The sequence below is a fragment of the Tachyglossus aculeatus genome, chromosome 1, assembly GCF_015852505.1.
Source record: "Tachyglossus aculeatus isolate mTacAcu1 chromosome 1, mTacAcu1.pri, whole genome shotgun sequence".
Classification (NCBI taxonomy): domain Eukaryota; kingdom Metazoa; phylum Chordata; class Mammalia; order Monotremata; family Tachyglossidae; genus Tachyglossus; species Tachyglossus aculeatus.
Window position 1 is genome coordinate 42479519 of NC_052066.1, and position 22412 is coordinate 42501930.

At 43.2% G+C, this 22412-nt stretch overlaps 1 protein-coding gene across 2 annotated transcripts in view; it reads right to left on the reverse strand.

The window, feature by feature from the left end:
* The window catches only part of MLF1 (myeloid leukemia factor 1), a 57474-nt gene extending 36115 nt beyond the window's left edge, over nucleotides 1–21359 (reverse strand). For both annotated transcript variants that reach the window (XM_038746088.1, XM_038746087.1), the window contains exon 1: nucleotides 21238–21359. In XM_038746088.1, the coding sequence (XP_038602016.1) occupies nucleotides 21238–21287 (50 nt within the window). In that variant the 5' untranslated portion in view covers nucleotides 21288–21359. The remainder of the gene's footprint in view (nucleotides 1–21237) is intronic.
* Between the last annotated feature and the right edge of the window lie 1053 nt (nucleotides 21360–22412).

The window sequence follows — 22412 nt, forward strand, 5'->3', positions numbered from 1 at the left end:
GCAGCAATGCGTGCGGGCTGGGTCGCAATAGGAGAGTAGCGAGGTGAGGCAGAAGGGGGCAAGGTGATGGAATGCTTTAAAGCCAACGGTGAGGCGTTTGATGAGGAGGCAGATGGGCAACCACTGGAGTTGTTTTGAGGAGTACGGTGACATGTCCTGAACGTTTTTGTAGAAAAATGATCCAGGCAGCAGAGTGAAGTCTGGTTCGGGCACTGCACTAAGTGCTTGGAAGAGTACCACCAAGGAGCTTACAAATCTTACGGGGAAGACAGACACAAAAATAAATTACAGAAAAGTAAAGAACTGCTGTAGAGAGATGTGAGCATACAGGTGACAATGAAGTACTGTCAGGAAGTAGCAGAGGAAATCGGGTGGGGAGATGAGAGATTAGTCAGGGAAGACTTCCTGGAGGAGATGTAATGTCAGAAGACTTTTGAGGGTGGGGAGAGCAGTGACCCTGTTAGGTGTGGAGGAGCAGGGAATTCCAGGCAGAAGGGTGGGCATGAGAATTCAGTCATTCATTCATTCAATCACATTTATTGAGCGCTTACTGTGTGCAGAGCACTTTACTAAGCGCTTGGAAAATACAATTCGGCAACATGTAGAGACAGTCCCTACTCAACAACGGGCTCACAGTCTAGAAGGGGGAGACAGGCAGCAAAACAGAACAAGTAGACAGGTATTAATACCATCAAAATAAATAGAAATTATAGACATATACACAGCATTAATAAAATAGAGTAATAAATATATACAAATATACACAAGCGATGTGGGGAGGGAAAGGGGGTAGGGCAGAGGGAGGGAGTGGGGGCGATGGGGAGGGGAGGAGGAGCAGAGGATAAGGGAGAACTCAGCCTGGGAAGGCCTCCTGGAGGAGGTGAGCTCTCAGTAGGGCTTTGAAGGGAGGAAGAGAGCTAATTTGGCAGATGTGTGGAGGGAGGGCATTCAGAGCACAGTGAGTAAACTGGCTTTTGAGGAGAAAAGCAAGTGATCTGGATTGTAGTGGGAGAGGAGCAAGGGATAAATGCCTTAATCAATCATTGGTACTTATTAAGTGCTTACCGTGTGCAGAACACTGTAGTAATCTCTTGGGAAAGTACACTACAATAGAGTTGGCCCAGGAGAAGACAGACATTAAAATAAATTACAGATGGGGGAAACTGTAGAATATAAGGATATGTGCATTAGTGCTGTAGAGCTGGCGTGAGTTTACGGGGTACACAGCCGAGTGCAGAGTTCATGGTGAGAGGGGGGCAGACAGGCAGAATGAGGGTTCAGTCAAGAAAGGCCTCTTGGAAGAGATGTTATTGATTGACAACTCTATTATACTGTACTTTCCCAAGCGCTTAGTTGAGTGGTCTGCACTCAAAAGATACCACTGACTGCCTGATTACTTTAGGAGGGCTTTGAAGGTGGGGAGAGTGCCCATGGGAAGGAGTTTCAGGCCTGAAGAAAGATGTAAGCAAGGGGTCAGCAGTGGATAGATGAGATAGACGGCAAGTTCGCATTAGAGGGGCAGAGTGTGCTGGTGGGGTTGTAGTAAATGGCCTTAGAGCCGCTCAAGTATCTACCATCTAGGCCATGATTCTCCACTGAGGCAGAAGTCCTGTTTTCAATATACAGCAAGGGAGAAGGAGCCAGGGTCCCTTTCACGATTCCACCGGCTTTGTTGCTGCATCTTCAGACACGAAAGTGGTTAAGCATGAACACTGTCCTCAAACTGGAACCCGTCAGCTCCAGGAAGGAAGGAGGGTATGAATAAGAAGTCGGTGGAAGGACAGACAAAAATGGGACACGGTAAATAGGTCGGCCTGAAAGGAATGAAGTATGCAAGCTGGGGTGTTGTGGGAGAAGAGAGTTGATTCAGTGCTGTAAAGCTGATAGAGTCCTTCCCTGACTAAGACCTCATTTCCTCTTCATTCATTCAATCATATTTATTGAGCACTTACTGTGTGTAGAGCACTGCACTAAGCACTTGGGAAGTACAAGTCGGCAACATATAGAGACGGTCCCTACCCAACAATGGGCTCACAGTCTAGAAGGGGGAGACAGACAGCAAAACAAAACATGTACACAGGTTCCTCTTCTCTCACTCCTTTCTGCATCACCCTTGCACTTGGATTTGCTCCCTTTATTCACCCCTCTCTCAGCCCCACAGCACTTATGTATATATCCATAATTTATTTATATTAATGTCTGTCTCCCCCTCTAGACCGTAACCTCACTGTGGGCAAGTCTACCAGCTCTATTACAATGTACTTTCCCAAACACTCCGTACAGTGTTCTGCAAACGGTAATCAGTAAATACAATTGACTGATTCAGTAGACACAGAGTGTACTGGTTCTGAGTGAAGGTGAGAGGGTGAATTTTGAGATTAAGTACCTAGTTTCTAAAAAATAAAATAAAATTATTTAAAAATGGAAAACTCCTGACCTAACAAAGATTGCACCTCAATCTCCAGGGAGCACAAAGCAAAACTGCCTTCACACTGTTTTTATATGTGTGTCTTTTGATCACAATGCTGTATGGATGCTTTTTCACATAACTTTATTTTAAGCTTTTCAAAGATCTCTCTGTCTGTCTCCCCACTCCAAAAAACCTTCCCGTTTAATCTCTAATCTTGCCACTTTATATTCTCCAACTGTCATGTCAGTCTTTCCTTGCCACTTAAGCAATCAAAGCACTCAAACACCCTTTAGCATTTATTTGTCTATCTTCTATACTCTATTACTTATCCATTCACTCTTGCTACTACAACCCAGATCTCATTCGTTCCTCTCCAGCCAACCTGCTCACTGTGCCTCGTTCTTTACTCCTGAGACAATTTTCTCGACTTCTCTCCCGTGCTTGGAATTCCCCTTCAAATCTGCCAGGCCCAGCTCTTCCCAATTTCAAGGATCTTCTGAAGTCATGTCTCCCTATGCACCCATTTCTCCTCTATCTGTAAATTATTTTCTGTTTATCTCCCTTGACAAACTGTAAGCTCCTTGGGGGCAGGGATCATTCATTCAATTGTATGTATTGAGCGCTTACTGCGTGCAGAGCACTGTACTAAGCGCTTGGGAAGTACAAGTTGGCAACATATACAGACGGTCCCTACCCAACAACAGGCTCACAGTCTGGTAGGGGGAGACAGACAACAAAACAAAACATTTAGACAGGTGTCAAAATCGTTAGAATAAATAGAATTATAGCTATATTCACATAATTAACAAAATAGAATAGTCAATAAGTACAAGTAAAATAAATACAGTAATAAATCTGTACAAGTATATACAAGTCTTGTACGACTTGTACTTCCCAAGCGCTTAGTACAGTGCTCTGCACACAGTAAGCGCTCAATAAATACGATTGATTGATTGATTGATTGTACATATATATATACACAAGGGATCATGTCTAGCAACTGTATTGTATTCTCTCAAGTACTTAGTGTAGTGCTTCTGCATAAGGTAAGCGCTCAGCAGACACCATTGACCGATGAATTTTAATTCTATGGTACACTCTCATTTGCCTAAGATAGTGTTCTGCATCCTGTAGGTGCTCAACAAATGCCGCTGAGGCAATCACTTGGGAACTCAGTTATCAAGCTGCAGTGCCAGGATTTCTCAGTGGCTCGGCTGTGGGTGGGTTGCGAGGCTGGGGTGCTTAAAGAAGAGTCATGAGGAGACCCCAGATTGTCACCTGGGATTCTAGAAGGGCACACAAAGCCTCACAGGAGATGGCGGCCCCCTCTCGAAATGGTAACAAGCCACAAGTAATATAGTACGGACATCAGTGTCCCAGCCACAGCCAGAGGACGAAGGGCAGCTAGTATATGGTGTTAAGCACTTAGTACAGTGCTCTGCACAGTAAGTGCTCAATAAATACGATTGAATGAATGAGTGAAACATAGCTAGAAAGAGTTCCTGTATTCCAAAAGGTGAACGATTTTCCAACTGCTCTGGCTCAGTAAGAGAATTCACCGCAATTCCGGGACCTAACATTATAATTTTAAAACACTATTTGGAATTGCTATACCTAGAAGATATCAATCTGGGAAATTCAAATAGTTCTTTCAAAACTAAAGTTCACTATATAAAAAAACATCTGGCATGTTATGAATAAGGCTCTGCTTGCCATTATCCTCTTTTTAGTTACAGTTAACATTTTCCTATGTGAACATACCAAACCTAGTAAGAAATGACACTTCTGAGTGGTATTAACATTAGCTGCTTATAGGGAAACAACCTTAGACCTAGTACTGCCTATAAAAACTTTGGCTTGGAAACCTGTCCAAACTGTTCAGGAGGTTATTCAGCTGGGTACTGGAAAGAGTTCAATTAGAGCCATCCTAGAACAGCTGCTTAGAGATGAGACTTTTCTGATACTTTTATTCCAAGCACTAATCCTGTTTCCCCGGAGCCAAAAACTCCCGACTGAAGCTATTTTTACTCTAAATATTTTGGAAATTAAATCTAATCCTTGGCTCAGACAGTGAGACACTACTTTGTATAAGAAGCAATTAAATGACTTTTTAGCTTTTCCTCCTTATATTTTTCCCCTCGTTATGTAGATACTCCTCCATCTGTTAGCAGTGGCGTACTGCCCATTCTAAAAGTGGTGGAGTGCTGACTCTTGAAAGTTGTACTGCACAAGGAAAGTATATCGGGGTGGCGGGAGGCATTTTTTGATAGCCTTTCTCCAGTCTGAGACAAGGCAGAACAACATACCTGCTGGCCTCTGGTTATATATAGTATATATATCTATAGTATATAGTATAGTATAGTATGTAGTATATATATATATATATATATATATATATATATATGTATAATATAACAATATACCTGCTGGCCTCTGGTTATATATAGTATATATATATCTATAGTATATAGTATAGTATAGTATGTAGTATATAGATATATAGTATAGTATAGTATAGTACAGTATGTAGTATATAGATATATAGTATAGTATAGTATATCGGGGTGGCAGGAGGCATTTTTTGATAGCCTTTCCCCAGTCTGAAACAAGGCAGAACAATATACCTGCTGGCCTCTGGTTAACAGAGCCCACCCCCTACCTGTGAATATTCAGACTGCCTGGAAGACCTCAGGACTGCCCCCAATAATAATAATAATTTTGGAACTAGTTAATAAAAATAATAATAACAATGATGGTGCTTTGCACATAGTAAGCGTTTAATAAATGCCATTATTATTATTATTATTATTTATAAGCACTTACTATGTGCAAAGCACTGTTCTAAGCCCTGGGGAGGTTACAAGGTGATCAGGTTGTCCCACAGGGGGCTCACAGTCTTCATCCCCATTTTCCAGATGAGGTAACCGAGGCCCAGAGAAGTTAAGTGACTTGCCCAAAGTCACACAGCTGACAACTGGCGAAGCCAGGATTTGAACCCTTGACCCCTGAACCCAAAGCCTATGCTCTTTCCACTGAGCCACGCTGCTTCTCTGTTGAGTAAATTCAGCTCTTACTAGGTTCCAGGCACTGTACTAAGCGCTGGGGTGGATCCAAGTTAATCAGGTTGGACACAGTCCCTGTCCCACATGGGGCTCACAATCTCAATCCCCATTTTCCAGATGAGGTATCTGAGGCCCAGAGAAGTGAGGTGACTGGCCCAAGCGGCAGAAAAGCGGCAGAGTTGGGATTAGGACCCATGACCTTCTGAATCCCAGGCCCGTGCTTTCGTGGCTTAGTGGAAAGAGCACGGGTTTGGGAGTCAGAGGACGTGGGTTCTAGTCCCGGCTCTGCCACTTGTCAGCTGTGTGACTTTGGGTAAGCCGCTTAACTTCTCTGTGCCTCACTTACCTCATCTGTAAAATGGGGATGAAGACTGGGAGCCCCATGTGGGACAACCTGATTACCTCGTATCTACCCCAGTGCTTAGAACAGTGCTTGGCACATAGTAAGCGCTTAACAAACACCATCATTATTATTTGCTATTATTATTTTACAGATGAGGTGGCAGGCACAGAGAAGTAAAGTGACTTGCCCAAGGTCACACAGCCGACAAGTGGCAGAGTCAGGGCGAGAACCCAGGTGCTTCTGACTCCCAGGCCTGTGCTCTTTCCACTAAGCCACGCTGCAACTTTTACCTTTTACCCAAATAGTTCCTTAATATTAATAATAATAATGATGGCATTTATTAAGCGCTTACTATGTGCAAACCACTGTTCTAAGCGCTGGGGAGGTTACAAGGTGATCAGGTTGTCCCACGGGGGGCTCACAGTCTTCCTCCCCATTTTACAGATGAGGTAACTGAGGCCCAGAGAAGTTAAGTGACTTGCCCAGAGTCACACACCTGACATTTGGTGGAGACGGGATTTGAACCCATGACCTCTGACTCCAAAGCCTGTGCTCTTTCCACTGAGCCACATAACCCCAGGTCCACGCTGATTCCTTCCAACAAACTGACACAGCGGCACCCCAGTACCCCTAACCAAGATCCCATATTGGTTGAAGTTGCCTCTATGAGTGCTACAAGGGCCATAACCTAAATGCCAAGGAGATTAGCCTCATATTAATTATATTCATTATTATAATAATAATAGTGGTATTTATTAAGCGCTTACTATGTGCCAGACATTGTTCTAAGCACGAGGGTGATTACAAGCAAATCGGGATGGACACAGTCCCTGTCCCACGTGGTGCTCATGGTCTCAATCCCCATTTTACAGATGAGTTAACTGAGGCCCAGAGAAGTGAAGTGATTTGCCTAAAATCACACAGCAGATAAGTGGCGGAATTGGGATTAGACCCGCTGACCTTCCAACTCCCAGGCCCATGCTCGATCCGCTATGCCATCCTGCTCTGTCTGCCCCCCTGGACTATGACTGATTATTAGCCTCATTCGCAGTATTAATACTTTGTTACCCGCTCACCAACATTCATCATCAATCGTATTTATTGAGCGCTTACTGTGTGCACAGCACTGTACTAAGCGCTTGGGAAGTACAAGTTGGCAACACATGGAGACAGTCCCTACCCAACAGTGGGCTCACAGTCTAAAAGAACATTCTAGGTTGGATTGAAAACATACTACTAGATAATACATACTACATAAATACGATTGATTGATTGGTTGATTACTAGGAGTTGTTTTCACGCAGGCTATTGAGGTGGTTGGGGAGAAAGAGAAAGAGGGTCTTTGATATGTATTTATTAATTATTAAAGTCTGATTTTTTTAAATCTATATTGTGGCTCTACACAGAATAAAAGGGGCATGCATACATATAGCCCCATCTCAGAAAAATCCTTTTTTATTGTATGAATGGTAGAGCTTTACTTATAATTAGTTATAACTAAGTTAGTTACATTAGTTATAATTTCCGCATCTCGACTCGTGTGTTAAATACAGAGTTTAGATATGAAGAATGGGTACGTAGAAGCAGCACTGCCTAGTGGATAGAGCTGGGCCCAGGATTTAGAAGGATCATGGTTCTAATCCCAGCTCTGCCACTTGTCTGCTCTATAAACTTTACACAAGTCATTTAACTTCTCTGTGCCTCAGTTATCTCATCTGTGAGCCCCATGTGGAACATACACTGTATCCAATCTGATTAGCATGTATCTACCTCAGTGCTTAGTACAGTGCCTGGCACATAGTAAAAGTGCTTAACAAATAACCCAAAAAAGGAATATTGTCTTTTTTAAAAAAATTTCTAGGGTGGTGCTGGACAGTCAGAGGAATTTAGGGCTTTTCAGCCTGAGGCAGGTAGTAGTTCCTAAGGAAAGCCCAACCGTACAGAAGCGTTTTGAGAAACATGATCTAAAAGAGCACTAGAACAACCAAGCTTCTTTTTTTATAAACCTTATTTTAAAAAGTAAATTACTCTTGTTAGCACCTTTTGGAACAGGGGCTTTGTCTGCTTCTGAGCAGCCTAAAGTCCACACATGACAGACTATTTTTGTCTTGTCCAGAGTTTGGCTCGCGCTCCTCTCCAATCACGAGGCTCACATAAAGGACGGGGTAAGAGCCCAAGCAAACAGCTTTCCACAGATGGTTTGGTGAATCACTAATGAATTGTTTTAGCCAAAAACCTCTCCTTGAGTGATATGAACCATTCCAAAGTACAATTTTCTGAAACATCTTGCTGAAAAAAAATTTGAATACTATTATCACACACTGTCTGCTTTTTCCCCCAAAATACTGTTCCCCTCTTTTAGGTATCTGTATATATTCTAATCTAAGTTGTTCCCTGTTTGTTCCATTTTTGTTTCACCTTCTCTATGTCTGTCACAACCCTACTGCTTATCTTTTGATTGTGAACACCTTTGAAAGCCAAGGACTTTGTCTACTTTTAATCCACCAGTATTTATTGAACACGTATTGTGTGCAGGGCACTGTGCTAAGTGCTTGGGAGAGTTCAATATAACAGAGTTGGAAGACAAGTAACCTGAACACAAGCAGCTTAGGGTTTAGAGGGGGAGACAGACATTAATATAATTAATTACAGATATATAAAAATTATAGATATAATCTGGTTATTTTTTAACCAGCATTCAGTACAGTGCTTTGCACATAGTAAATACTCTTCTAATACCGCTACAGGATAAAAGTGTGGTGGATCCACAGTTCATCATATTGGGGAGAGGTGGGGGAGTGGGAGAATTATTGTCCATATGCAAATATATATTTCAACAGACTTAACCGCAGTCACTGAGAAGTAACATGGCCTAGAAGAAACAGCATGAAAGTTAGAGGACTAGGGTTTTAATCCTTGCTCTGCCACTTTTCTGCTGTGTGACCCTGGGCAAATGACAAATTCTGGGTTTCAGCTGCCTCATCTGTAAATGCAATTAAATTCCATGCCCTCCTACTTAAACTGTGAGCCCATGTGGAACGGGGACTGTATCCAATCTGCCTTGTATCTACTCCAGTCAGTCCGTCAAGTGCATTTATTGAGCGCTTTCTGTGCGCAGAGCACGAAGCGCTGGGGAGACACTATAACAATGTAAGACACATCCCCTGCCCACAGTGAGTTTACAGACTAGAGGGGGAGATGGACATTAATATAAATAAAATTACAGATATGTTCATAAGCACTGAGGGGCAGCGTGGGGGGTGAGGGAATAAAGGCAGCAAGTCAGGGAGGTGTCTAAGAAACTGGGAGTGCTCCAATGCTTTGTACAGTGCTTAGCACATAGTAAATGCTTAACAAGTATCATAATCATTGCAAGTCTCTCCTACAATCTAGACTGTGAGCCCGTTGTTGGGTAGGGACCGTCTCTATAAGTTGCCGACTTGTACTTCCCAAGCGCTTAGTACAGTGCTCTGCACAGAGTAAGTGCTCAATAAATATGACTGAATGAATGAATGCATAGTAATAATAATAATGATGGCATTTGTTAAACGCTTACTCTGTTCCAAGCACTGTTCTAAGCGCTGGATGAACTCAAACACCTGTGTGGTCATAAAACAAAAAGGCAAGAGTGCACAATGTGAGATCACATCTGCCCCGTACAATTTGACTTGCTGATGATAGTGTTTGTTAATGGCTTACTCGGTGTTAAGCACCATTCTAAGCACTGGGGTGGATACAAGCTAATCAGATTGGACACAGTCCCTTTCCCACACGGGGCTCACAGTCTAAATAGGAGGGAGAAGAGGTGGAGGTGATAACGCAAAACCCTAGCTGGCCTCGTAAACCCTTAAGTTCACTTGAAAAATGCCATCAACCAGGGTTTTGCCTAGGCATTTCTATCCCCATTTTGAAGCCCTAAGGATTCATTCATTCATTCAATCGTATTTATTGAGCGCTTACTGTGTGCAGAGCACTGTACTAAGCACTTGGGAAGTACAAGTTGGCAGATGCACGGCCATCCTCTTCGCCTTCACCCTCCAGCTCCATGGAGATTAGAACTCGGCACGATGGGCATAAGAGGAGGAAGAGGTAGTCAGTCAATCATATTTATTGAGCGTTTACTGTGTGCAGAGCCCTGTACTGAGCGCTTGGGAGAGTACAACAGAACAGGCGCATTCCCTGCCCACAAGGCAGTAGTCCACAACGAGGAATTTGTATAGTGCATGTGACAACAAGAAAGTATTTTAGCTCTTGAAAATTTTGGTATCCATGCTAGTGCTTTAAAATACAAACTTCAGAGCCACTTGTGTATCTTGACTGTGCTCACACAAGAGTACTTCTGGGACAATTTCAAGGAGCTAGCTGCTGGAGAGCAGAAATCAATACAGGCCTGCCCCTGAGGGGCACATTTCTTGTTTCCATTTTAAGAGCTTTACTTACTTTGGGTCTAGCTAAATCTACTGATGGTAGCTGCCTCACAGCAGCAGGGTCTGCTGAAAAGTGACATTTACTAAAATGTGATCACAGTTAAAGAATTCTAGTCTAAGAGCATCAATACTTTGCTAAATGGGGGTAGAGTAGGGTTTTTTTTTTTTTCCCCTCTGTACAGAGGAAGATATTTTGGTTGCTTAGAAGGAAGACCTTCTTGGAGACAGTGAGATGGATAAAATCAATCAATCAATGGCATTTATTGAGCACTTACTATGTGACAAACACTGCAAAAAGTACTTGGAAGAGTTACTATACAATAAAATAAGCAGACCCGTTCCCTGCCCATAATGAGCTTACAACATTGGAATAGGCTGTCCATAAAAGTTGGGGAGCCTCCATCCCTGTAGATTCATTCATTCTTTCATTCAACTGTATTTACTGAGAGCTTACTGTGTGCACAGCACTGTACTAAGTGCTTGGGAAGTACAAATCGGCAACATATAAAGATGGTCCCTACCCAACAACGGGCTCACAGTCTAGATCTTTGTGAAAAGATTTGACATCACCACCCAAGATAGATGGCTATCTTTCACCCGCTTGGTTTAAGTATATATCTCAAAGCCTCTTTTATAATCATTAGCAACATTTATTGAGCCCCTGCTTTGAAAAAAGAACTCTCCTAAATGCCTAGGTATATACATTCATTCGATAGTAGTAGTAGCAATAGTAATAGTATTTGTTAAGCACCTACTCTGTGTCAAGCACTGTACTAGGCCTGGGGTCGATGCAAAATAATCAGGTTGGACAAAGTCCCTGTCGCTCATGGGGCTCCAAAGGCTATTGAACCCCCACTTTACAGTTAGGGATTGTCTCTATCTGTTGCCATATAGTACTTTCCAAGCGCTTAGTACAGTGCTCTGCACACAGTGAGCGCTCAATTATTATGATTGAATGCATAAATGAATTTACAGATGAGGAAACTGAGGCACAGAGCAATCAAGTTTCGTGCCCAAAGTCAAACAGCAGGCAACGTGACTGGCAGATCTGGGATCATAACCCAGATTATGGCCCTCTACCTCCCAGGACCGTGCTTTTTCTTCTAGGCCACGCTGCTTTCCTGAAGTATTTTTTGAGTGGCTGTGCCCAAAGCACTGTAGTGTGTGCTGGAAAAAAAGAATACATGAATGAGAAGATAGTTCCTGGCCTCCAGGGGATTCACAATCTAAGAAAAAGATGGGAAGGTCAGTGATGGACATGTAAATTAAAATAAAATCAGAAAATTCTAAAAGACAACATAAAAAACATAAGAACTGCACAATATTATGGCTAAGGGGATAGTTTCAGTTAAATCTGTACTCTTGACAGTCATCCCAACCTCAGCATTTATGAACACATCTATAATTTATTTCTATTAATGTTGGTCTCCCTCCCCCTCTAGACTGTAAGCTCTTTGTGGGCAGTGGATGTGTCTACCAACTCTATTGTACTCTCCCAAGTGCTTAATACAGTGCTCTGCATATAGTAAGCCCTCAGTAAATACCACTGACTTATTGCTTTCATGTTCCTCGCCGCTCAGTTAAGATTGCTTAGAGTCCAGCATCCACAACAGCCTTAGGCAAGTCACTTAACTTCTCTGTGCCTCAGTTACCTCACCTCTAAAATGGGGATGAAGACTGGGAGCCTTATGTGGGACCTGAACTATGTCCAATCTGACCAGCTTGTATCTACCCCAGCGCTCAGTACAGCACCTAGTACGCACTTCAGAAATGCCAAAGAAACCCAAAAAACCAGCCATAGCCTTCCCGAAGTTGTAATAGTTAGGAAGGCATTTTTGTCCTCACTCGGCAGGATGGGAGAGCCAATGACAAAGGTAGATGGTAACTGGGTCAAGTCTTCCGGACCAAGTGCTCTGAGGTTGGGAAAACAGCTGGGCTCATGCTGTCACTTCATCTTCACCCAACACATAAGATAAGAAAAGACATGATACCTGCTCCGGAGTAGTTTACAATGCAATGGGCTCCAATATCCTCTAATTCTCCTACCATAACCATTACCAACAAACACCCCAGTTACCTGTTTTGAACAGCAAAGATGAGAAATGTGTAAGAAAAAGACCCTCAAAAGGTGTTCTGTCACAGAATTTCCTCAGAGGGAAACAGTTTAGTTGTACGGCGTGGAAGATTTGATTTGAAAGTTTAAAAGGCCGGAGCATGAACACTGGGCATGATACTTTATCTAATGGGGCAATTTGTTTTCATTTGCTGCTCTGAATGGGTCATTCATTCACAGAGGACAAAGCAGCCTGTCCAGCAATTTCATAAAACCTAACTCAGTTTGTAAAATCAGTGCCTGTCCTCTTCTAGCAGGGTGTTCATTTTCAACTCGGGAAGACTGTGAGAGGTCCAAGTAGGATTCTAATATGGTTAAAGAATGGAGACAGTACACATGTCAAACTTGGCTCTCACAGTGTGAGGAGATGGAAGTGACACCCTGTGAATATTATAAGCAGGGGCACTGTGACCGAAGACATATGGTAGCCAAATGAAAGAACAGTTGGCTGGTTACAAAGGCAGCTAGAAAAAGATTTACTAGTGCAAACGCAAGCTGACAAGAGTTTTGCCACAGTGCTACCTGGACTTTAATCTCCTATGTACTGATAAAAGACAATAACTATCCCCCAAAGACTTGCCTGATTAGGATCCCACATCTGAAGCTCAGAAGAGGTAAGGATCATGCTTCCTTATCACACACAGTTCTGCACTGCAACGGAGACTTCTTTACTGAAGTACAAAGAAAGACTAGGATTCCTGCTACAGAAAGTGACTTCAAACCACTGAAACCCCAAGAGCCTGAACAAACCATTCTTAAATACAATAAAGGTCAGGTGACATAAGAGATTTTACCTGATGGTGAACAAAATTTTTTTCTGACCTTTTCATTCATGCATTCAATCATATTTATTGAGCACTTACTGTGTGCAGAGAACTGTACTAAGCGCTTGGGACCTCTCCCTGCTGTACCAGTACAAAGTGTATTTATTGAGCACTTGTGTGCAGAGTACTGTACTGGGAAAGTACAATTTAATAGAGTCTAGAGAGGAGCTTTCTTCTGAAATAAAGCCATTCCTGAGAAAGAGGATCTGAATAATTTGCTTTCAAAAGTGAGATGAAACTATACAAGAACAAGAACAAACTTTGTGGTCATTGTTTTCCTGACTTTCCCCAATCCAAGGTCTCAAAGCATAGCCAAAGAAGAAGCTCTGAAGTGTTCATATATTACAGTGAGACTAGACAGTCGTGCTTTTTGGATATTTATAGCTGACTTTATGAGCTATTCCCGCTAAACCAGTGAGGCCAAGTAATAATTACCCAAACTCAGTTTTGTGATAAACTTTTCTGGGGTTATCACAGTAAATGACTAAGTAGCTACCTACCTAGTTTTGGTTTCACACTCAGGCAAATCATGCAAGTTGTAAATGATCACTATATTTTTCCTAATAACCTACTGTGGCATCACAGACAAATGCTAATTCTTTTTACTTATCCAAGTAACTAGTGTGTTCCGGCTCTCTTCAGCTTTACACTGCCCACCGAAAATGACCGCATAAACAAAGGTGAAAGCCATTATTTGTGAAAACAGTTGAGGCACTTCAAAAGAAAATCTCATTAAACATCATGAATGATACCTAAAATAAGAATATTTTAAATTAAAAAACTCCACAACAGCCCTAAGAACTCCAACAGCTTTCTGCTCCTTGTGGGTAAGGGAATGTGTCTTTGGTTTCACTCCTATTGAATTTTCCCAAGCACTTAGCTCAGTGCAGTCTAGTCAGTAAGCACTCAGTTATTACCACAATTACATTAACACAAGGTATAACATTAAAATAATCTGATAACAAGCCATCGTATCTCAGTAAATTTACTCCCAGTCAAGAGTCCACAGAACTATAACCTATATTTATTGAAGCTGTGCAAATTTTGAAATAAATGGCTTGCCTTTTTTCATTAGAACCCCAGCATATGTCTAAGCTAAGTACAGTGCTCTGCACGCAGTAAGTGCTCAATAAGTACAATTGAATGAATGAATGTATACAGACATGGAAGTCAAATGGGTGAAGATAGACTCTAGACCGTAAACTCATTGTGAGCAGGGAACACGTCTACCAACTGTGCTGTACCGTCCTCTCCCGAGCACTCGGTACAGTGCTCGGCCCAAAGTAGGCGCTCAATAAATACCACTGATGATGATGATGGGAAAGGCAGGCAGAGGAAGCCAGTGCAGAGAATGAGAGGATCAACACAATCAGTAGTATTTACTGAGCATTTACTGGGTGCAGAGATTGTCCTATGCCCTTGACACAGGCCCAGAATATACCCACACAGAGAGTCACAAAGACAAAAGAGAAAATTTAGGAAGGGAGATGAAAGTGTCAACAGATCAAGTCAACCCTTACAATACAACAGCATAAAGGAATGAGGAAGTCAAGACATAAGCATCAAAATTTAACTCACTATGTCAATAATCTATTCATTTTCTGAAGTTCATTAATTCAATCATATTTATTGAGCACTTACTGTGTGCAGAGCACTGTACTAAACGCTTGGAAAATACAATGCAGTAACAAGGAGATAAAACCTGTCCACAGCGGGTTCTTAGTCTCTGATGAACTACAATGCTTATAAGGCCTGTATTGTTGACGTTTGATTATCTTAAACTGTCTTCTTTTTACACATAGGGAAACTGCAGCCCAAGAAAGTTTTTATAGAAGATTCAGAGAGAATTGACATGCAGTAGTAGTAATAGCATTTATTAAGTGCTTACTGTGTGCAGAACACTGTACTGAGGGGCTGCACCCCCACCTCTAGACTGTAAACCTGTTGTGGGCAGGGACTGTCTCTATTGCTGAACTGTACTTTCCAAGCGCTTAATACAGTGCTCTGCACACAGTAAGCACTCAAAAAGTACTACTGACTGTATGAATGAATACACCAGTGGGAATTTGACATGGTCCTTGTCCCTCAGGGGGCTCACAATCTCCAAGTCTCCCATTTCCTAGTCTATTAGCAGACTAAAATGGTCAGGAATCATAGAAAGCAAAAAAAAAACAACAGAAAATTTCACAACAATTATAGAACAGATCAGAATAATTTGATTTCTAAGGTGCAGAAATGTCTTTTAGCATTCTTGTTTCTAAAGATACCATTATGATAATTGCAAAGCTATTCCATAAGACAATGCTAGGTCTAGAGGTGCAGGGAAGGGAAAATACAAAATGCCTTTTTCCTCACCTCACTAGCCACTTATAAAATAAGCTCACTGTAACCAGACGGGCTTTCTTTCAAAGCAAGCAACCCAAAAAAAGGAAACAAATACTGAATATCATAGCACATAGGCATTTGAAGGAGGGGTCAATTAACAGAGGGCTCAAGAACTCTTAAAAGCTTCTGTAAACTTAACAACATGGTTCCTAATTTAAATGCACCTATACTATCCAAGCTGCTGGAGAGAGGAATAAAATGATGTCGTTGCTCTATATGGGCTTCCATCCTAAAAGTCATATTTTTGTGAGTTAATAATAATAATAATAATGGCATTTATTAAGCGCTTACTATGTGCAAAGCACTGTTCTAAGCGCTGGGGAGGTTACAAGGTGATCAGGTTGTCCCACTGGGGGCTCACAGTCTTAATCCCCATTTTACGGATGAGGTAACTGAGGCACAGAGAACTGAAGTGACTTGCCCAAAGTCACACAGCTGACAGTTGGCGGACCCGGGATTTGAACCCATGACCTCTGACTCCAAAGCCAGTGCTCTTTCCACTGTGCCACGCTGCTTCTGCTGGCTACAGTAAAATGTGGGTCAAGGGGATGGGGCTAAGGCGCTTGATTCCCAGCCTTCCCCAACAAGCAGCGTGACTCCCACTTCAGTCCATACTTCACGCCGCTGCCCAGGTTGTCTTTGTCCAGAAACGCTCTGGGCATGTTACTCCCCTCCTCAAAAATCTCCAGTGGCTGCCAGTCAACCTATGCATCAAGCAAAAACTCCTCACTCTTGGCTTCAAGGCTGTCCATCAACTCGCCCCCTCCTACCTCACCTCCCTTCTCTCCTTCTCCAGCCCAGCCCGCACCCTCCGCTCCTCTGCCACCATTAACCTCCTCACCGTACCTCGTTCTCATCTGCCCACCGTTGTCCCCCGGCCCACGTCCTCCCCCTGGCCTGGAATGCCCTCCCCCTCTGCACATCCGCCAAGCTAGCTCTCTTCCTCCCTTCAAAGCCCTACTGAGAGCTCACCTCCTCTGGGAGGCCTTCCCAGACTGAGCCCTTTTACCTCTTCTCCTCCCCATCCCCCCACCCTACCTCCTTCCCCTCCCCACAGCACCTGTATATGTTTGTACAGACTCATTACTCTATTTATTTTACTTATACATATTTACTATTCTATTTATTTTGTTAATGATGTGCATCTAGCTTTATTTCTATTTATTCTGATGACTTGACACCTGTCCACAGATTTTGTTTTGCTGTCTCTGTCTCCCCTTTCTAGACTGTGAGCCCGTTGTTGGGTAGGGACCATCTCTATATGTTGCCGACTTGTACTTCCCAAGCGCTTAGTACAGTGCTCTGCACACAGTAAGCGCTCAATAAATATGATTGGATGGCTGAATGAATGAAATGGGGATAAAAACTGAGACCCCACGTGGGACAACCTGACCACCTTGTATCCCCCCCAGCGCTTAGAACAGTGCTTTGCACACAGTAAGCGCTTAACAAATACCACTGTTATTATGGAGAAGCAGCATGGCTCACTGGAAAGAGCCCAGGCTTTGGAGTCAGATGTCATGGGTTTGAATCCCAACTCTGCCCCTTGTCAGCTGTGTGACTCTGAGCAAGTCACAACTTCTCTGTGCCTCAGTTCCCTCACCTGTAAAATGGGGATGAAGACTGTGGGCCCTCCGTGGGACAACCTTATCAACTTGTAACCTCCCCCTTCTGGCCTGTGAGCCCGTTGTTGGGTAGGGACCATCTCTATATGTTGCCAACTTGTACTTCCCAAGCGTTTAGTACAGTGCTCTGCACACAGTAAGCACTCAATAACTACGATTGAATGAATGAATGACTGAAGAGTGCTTTGCACATAGTAAGCGCTTAAAAATTGCTATCATTATTATTATTATCATTCTCTGGACCTCAGTTCCCACATCTGTAAAATGCGGATAAAGACTGTGAGCCCCTGTGGGACAACCTGATCACCTTGTATCCCCCCCAGCGTTTAGAACAGTGCTTTGCACATAGTAGGCACTTAACAAATACCATCGTTATCATTATTAATACATACGATTGAATGGATGAATCTTCTAGCCTGTGAGCCCGCTGTTGGGTAGGGCCCGTCTCTATATGTTCATTCATTCATTCATTCAATCGTATTTATTGAGCGCTTACTGTCCGCAGAGCACTGTACCAAGCGCTTGGGAAGTACAAGTTGGCAACATATAGAGACGGTCCCTACCCAACAGCAGGCTCACAGTCTAGAAGGGGGAGACAGACAACAAAACAAAACATATTAACCAAATAAAATAAATAGAATAAATATGTACAAGTAAAATAAATAGAGTAATAAATATGTACAAACATCTATACATATATACAGGTGCTGTGGGGAGGGGAAGGAGGTAAGGCAAGGGGGATGGGGAGGGGGAGGAGGGGACAGATACAAGGCAATCAGGCTGGACACAGGTATATGTTGCCAACCTGTACTTTCCAAGCGCTTAGTACAGTGCTCTGCACACAGTAAGCACTCAATGCAGCGTGGCTAAGTGGAAAGAGCATGGGCTATGGAGTCAGAGGTCATGGGTTCAAATCCCAACTCTGCTACTTCTCAGCTGTGTGACTTTGGGCAAGTCACTTCACTTCTCTGTGCGTCAATTCCCTCATCTGGAAAATGAGGATTAAGACTGTGAGCCCCACGTGGGACAACCTGATCACCTTGTATCCCCCCAGCGTTTAGAACAGTGCTTTGCAAATATTCATTCATTCAATCGTATTTATTGAGTGCTTACTATGTGCAGAGCACTGTACTATGCGCTTGGGAAGTACAAGTCGGCAACATATAGAGACGGTCTCTACCCAACAATGGGCTCACAGTCTAGAAGGGGGAGACAGACAACAAAACAAAACATGGAGACAGGTGTCAAGTCAAATGTGTCAAATAGCTTTGCATGTAGTAAGCGCTTAATAAATGCCATCATCATTATTATTATTATTACTTAACTTCTCTCGGCCTCAGTTCCCTCATCTGTAAAATGGGGATTAAAACTGTGAGCCCCCCCCGTGGGCCACCCCGATTACCTTGTAACCTCCCCAGTGCTCAGAACAGTGCTTTGCACATAGTAAGCGCTTAATAAATGCCATCATTATTATTATTATTATTACTTAGCTTCTCCCGGCCTCAGTTCCCTCACCTGGAAAATGAGGATGAAGACTGTGAGCTGCACATGGGACAACCTGATCAACTTATATCCTCACCAGCGCTTAGCAAAGTGCTTTGCACGTAGTAAGCACTTAACAAATGCCAACATCATCATTATTATTATTACTTAACTTCTCTGGGCCTCAGTTCCCTTGTCTGCAAAATAGGGATTAAAACTGTGAGCCCCCCGTGGGACAACCTGATCACCTTGTAACCTCCCCAGAGCTCAGAACAGTGCTTAGCACGTAGTAAGCGCTTAATAAAATGCCATCATCATAATTATTATTATGACAACTTCTCTCGGCCTCAGTTACCTCATCTGTAAAATGGGGATTAAAACTGTGAGCCCCCCGTGGGACAACCTGATCACCTCGTAACCTCCCCAGTGCTCAGGACAGTACTTTGCACATGGTAAGAGCTTAATAAATGCCATCATCATCATTATTATTATGAGAACTTCTCTGGGCCTCAGTTCCCTCAGCTGTAAAATGGGGATTAAAACTGTGAGCCCCCCGTGGGACAACCTGACTACCTTGTAACCTCCCCAGCGCTTAGCACAGTGCTTTGCACGTAGTTAAGTACTTTGTTAAGTACTTTATGTCAAGCATGCTACTAAGCATTGGGGTAGACACAGGGTAATCAGGTCCAAGATGAGGCTCACAGTCTAAGTAGGAAGGAGAACGTGTTTTGTTTTGTTGTCTGTCTCCCCCTTCTAGACTGTGAGCCTGTTGCTGGGTAGGGACCGTTTCTATATGTTGCCAACTTGTACTTCCCAAGCGCTTAATACAGTGCTCTGCACACAGTAAGCGCTCAATAAATACGACTGAATAGTAAGCACTTAAGAAATGCCATCATTATTATTATTATTGTTATTACTTAACTTCTCTCAGCCTCAGTTACCTCATCTGTAAAATGGGGATTAAAACTGTGAGCCTCCCGTGGGGTAACCTGATTACCTTGTAACCTCCCCAGCACTCAGCACAGTGCTTTGCACGTAGTAAGCGCTTAATAAATGCCATCATCACCATCAATGAATACGATTGAATCAGTGAATGAATGAATGGAGTGAATGAATGACGGAAATGAATGAATGAAGGGAATGAACGAAGTGAATGAATGAATGAAGGGAGTGAATGAATGAATGAAGGGTGTGAATGAATGAATGAAGGGGATAAATGAATGAATGAAGAGAGTGAATGAATGAATGAAGACAGTGAATGAAGGGAATGAATGAATGGAGTGAATGAAGAGAATGAATGAATGAAGGGAGTGAATGAAGGGAGTGAATGAATGAATGGAGTGAATCAATCAATTGTATTTACTGAGTGCATGAATGAATGGAGTGAATGAATGAATGAATGAAGGGAATGAATAAATGGAGTGAATGGAGTGAGTGAATGAATGAAGGGAATGAATGAATGAATGGAGTGAATGAATGACTTTGCGTGTGTCCGCTGGCCGTCCAGCAATCAATCAATCGTATTTATTGAGCGCTTACTGTGTGGAGAGCACTGTACCAAGCGCTTGGGAAGTACAAGTTGGCAACATATAGAGATGGTCCTTACCCAACAGTGGGCTCACAGTCTAGAAGGGGGAGACAGAGAACAAACAAAACATACTAACAAAATAAAATACATAGAACAGATAGGTACAAGTAAAATAGAGTAATAAATACGTACAAACATCTATACGTATATACAGGTGCTGTGGGGAAGGGAAGGAGGTAAGACCTGTATATATGTATATAGGTTTGTACATATTTATTACTCTATTTATTTATTTATTCATTTTACTTGTACATATCTATTCTATTCATTTTATTTTGTTCGTATGTTTGGTTTTGTTCTCTGTCTCCCCCTTTTAGACTGTGAGCCCACTGTTGGGTAGGGACTGTCTCTATATGTTGCCAAATTGTACTTCCCAAGCGCTTAGTACAGTGCTCTGCACATAGTAAGCGCTCAATAAATACGATTGATGATGATGATGATGATGATGATGAGGGGGATGGAGAGGGGGATGAGGAGAATGAGTGAATGAATGGAGTGAATGAATGAATGAAGGGAGTGAATGAATGAATGAAGGGAGTGAATGAATGAAGGGAGTTAGTGAATGAATGAAAGGAATAAATGAATGAAGAGAGTGAATGAATGAATGAAGGGAGTTAGTGAATGAATGAAAGGAATAAATGAATGAATGAAGGGAGTGAATGAATGAATGAAGGGAGGGAGTGAATGGAGTGAATGAATGAACGGAGTGAGTGAAGGGAGTGAATGAAGGGAGTGAGTGAATGAATGAAGGGAGTGAGTGAACGAATGAAGGGAGTGAGTGAATGAATGGAGTGAGTGAATGAATGAAGGGAGTGAATGAATGAATGAAGGGAGTGAATGAATGAATGAAGGGAGTGAATGAATGAATGAAGGGAGTGAATGAATGACTTTGCGTGCGTCCGTCCGCTGGCCGTCCAGCAGGCTCCAGGCCGGGCTGTGCCGTGTCGCCCCTGGCCCCCCGGGTCCCCCTGGACTCACGAGAAGAAGGGGTCATCCTCAAAGCCGCTCCTCAGGGCCCCGAACATCATGGCGGCCGCCTCCTCCTCACCCTCGGCCCGCCGCCTCAGCCGCCTCAGCCGCCTACCTCCGCCGCCCGGGCCAGCGCGCGGCCGCCGCCGGCCGGGGCACGTGACCTCACCGCGCCTTCCCATTGGCCGCCGGCGCGCGCGGAGGCCCCGCCCACGGCAACGGCCGCTCCGCGCGCCGGGCCCAGCCGCCGCTGCCATGGCAACGGCGATCAACAATCCAGTCAGGGGCCCAGGGGGGGCGACTCCCAGAATCCTCCGCTCTCCTGGCTCTCCCCCTCGTTAGCCGTTTATTCATTCATTCATTCAATCGTATTGATTGAGCGCTGACTGTGTGCAGAGTCCTGGACTAAGCGCTTGGCAACATATAGAGAAGCATTGTGGCTCAGTGGAAAGAGCACGGGCTTTGGAGTCAATGGTTGTGGGTTCAAATCCCGGCTCCCCCAATTGTCAGCTGTGTGACCTTGGGCAAGTCACTTAACTTCTCTGGGCCTCAGTTACCTCATCTGTAAAATGGGGGTTGACTGTGAGCCCCCCGTGGGACAACCTGATCATCTTTGCGCTTAGTATAGTGCTCTGCACATAGTAAGCACTCAATAAATACGATTGATGATGATGATTTGTACGTATTTATTACTTCACCTATTCTATTTATATAATATAAATATATTCACCCCCCCTGCACCTGTCTATATGTGTCTATATTTTTCTTCCCTTCCCCACAGCACCTGTATATATGTATATATGTTTGCGCATATTTATTACTCTATTTATTTATTTATTTATTTTATTTGTCCATCTCTATTCTATTTATTTCATTTTGTTAGTATGTTTGGTTTTGTTCCCTGTCTCCCCCTTTTAGACTGTGAGCCCACTGTTGGGTAGGGACTGTCTCTAGATGTTGCCAACTTGTACTTCCCAAGCGCTTAGTACAGTGCTCTGCACATAGTAAGCGCTCAATAAATACGATTGATGATGATGATGATGATCTTGTATCCCCCAGCACTTAGAACAGTGCTTTGCACATAGTAAGTGCTTAATAAATGCCATTATTATTATTATTATTATTATTATATAGAGACGGTCCCTACCCAACAGCGGGTTGTACTAAGCGCTTGGGAAGTCCAA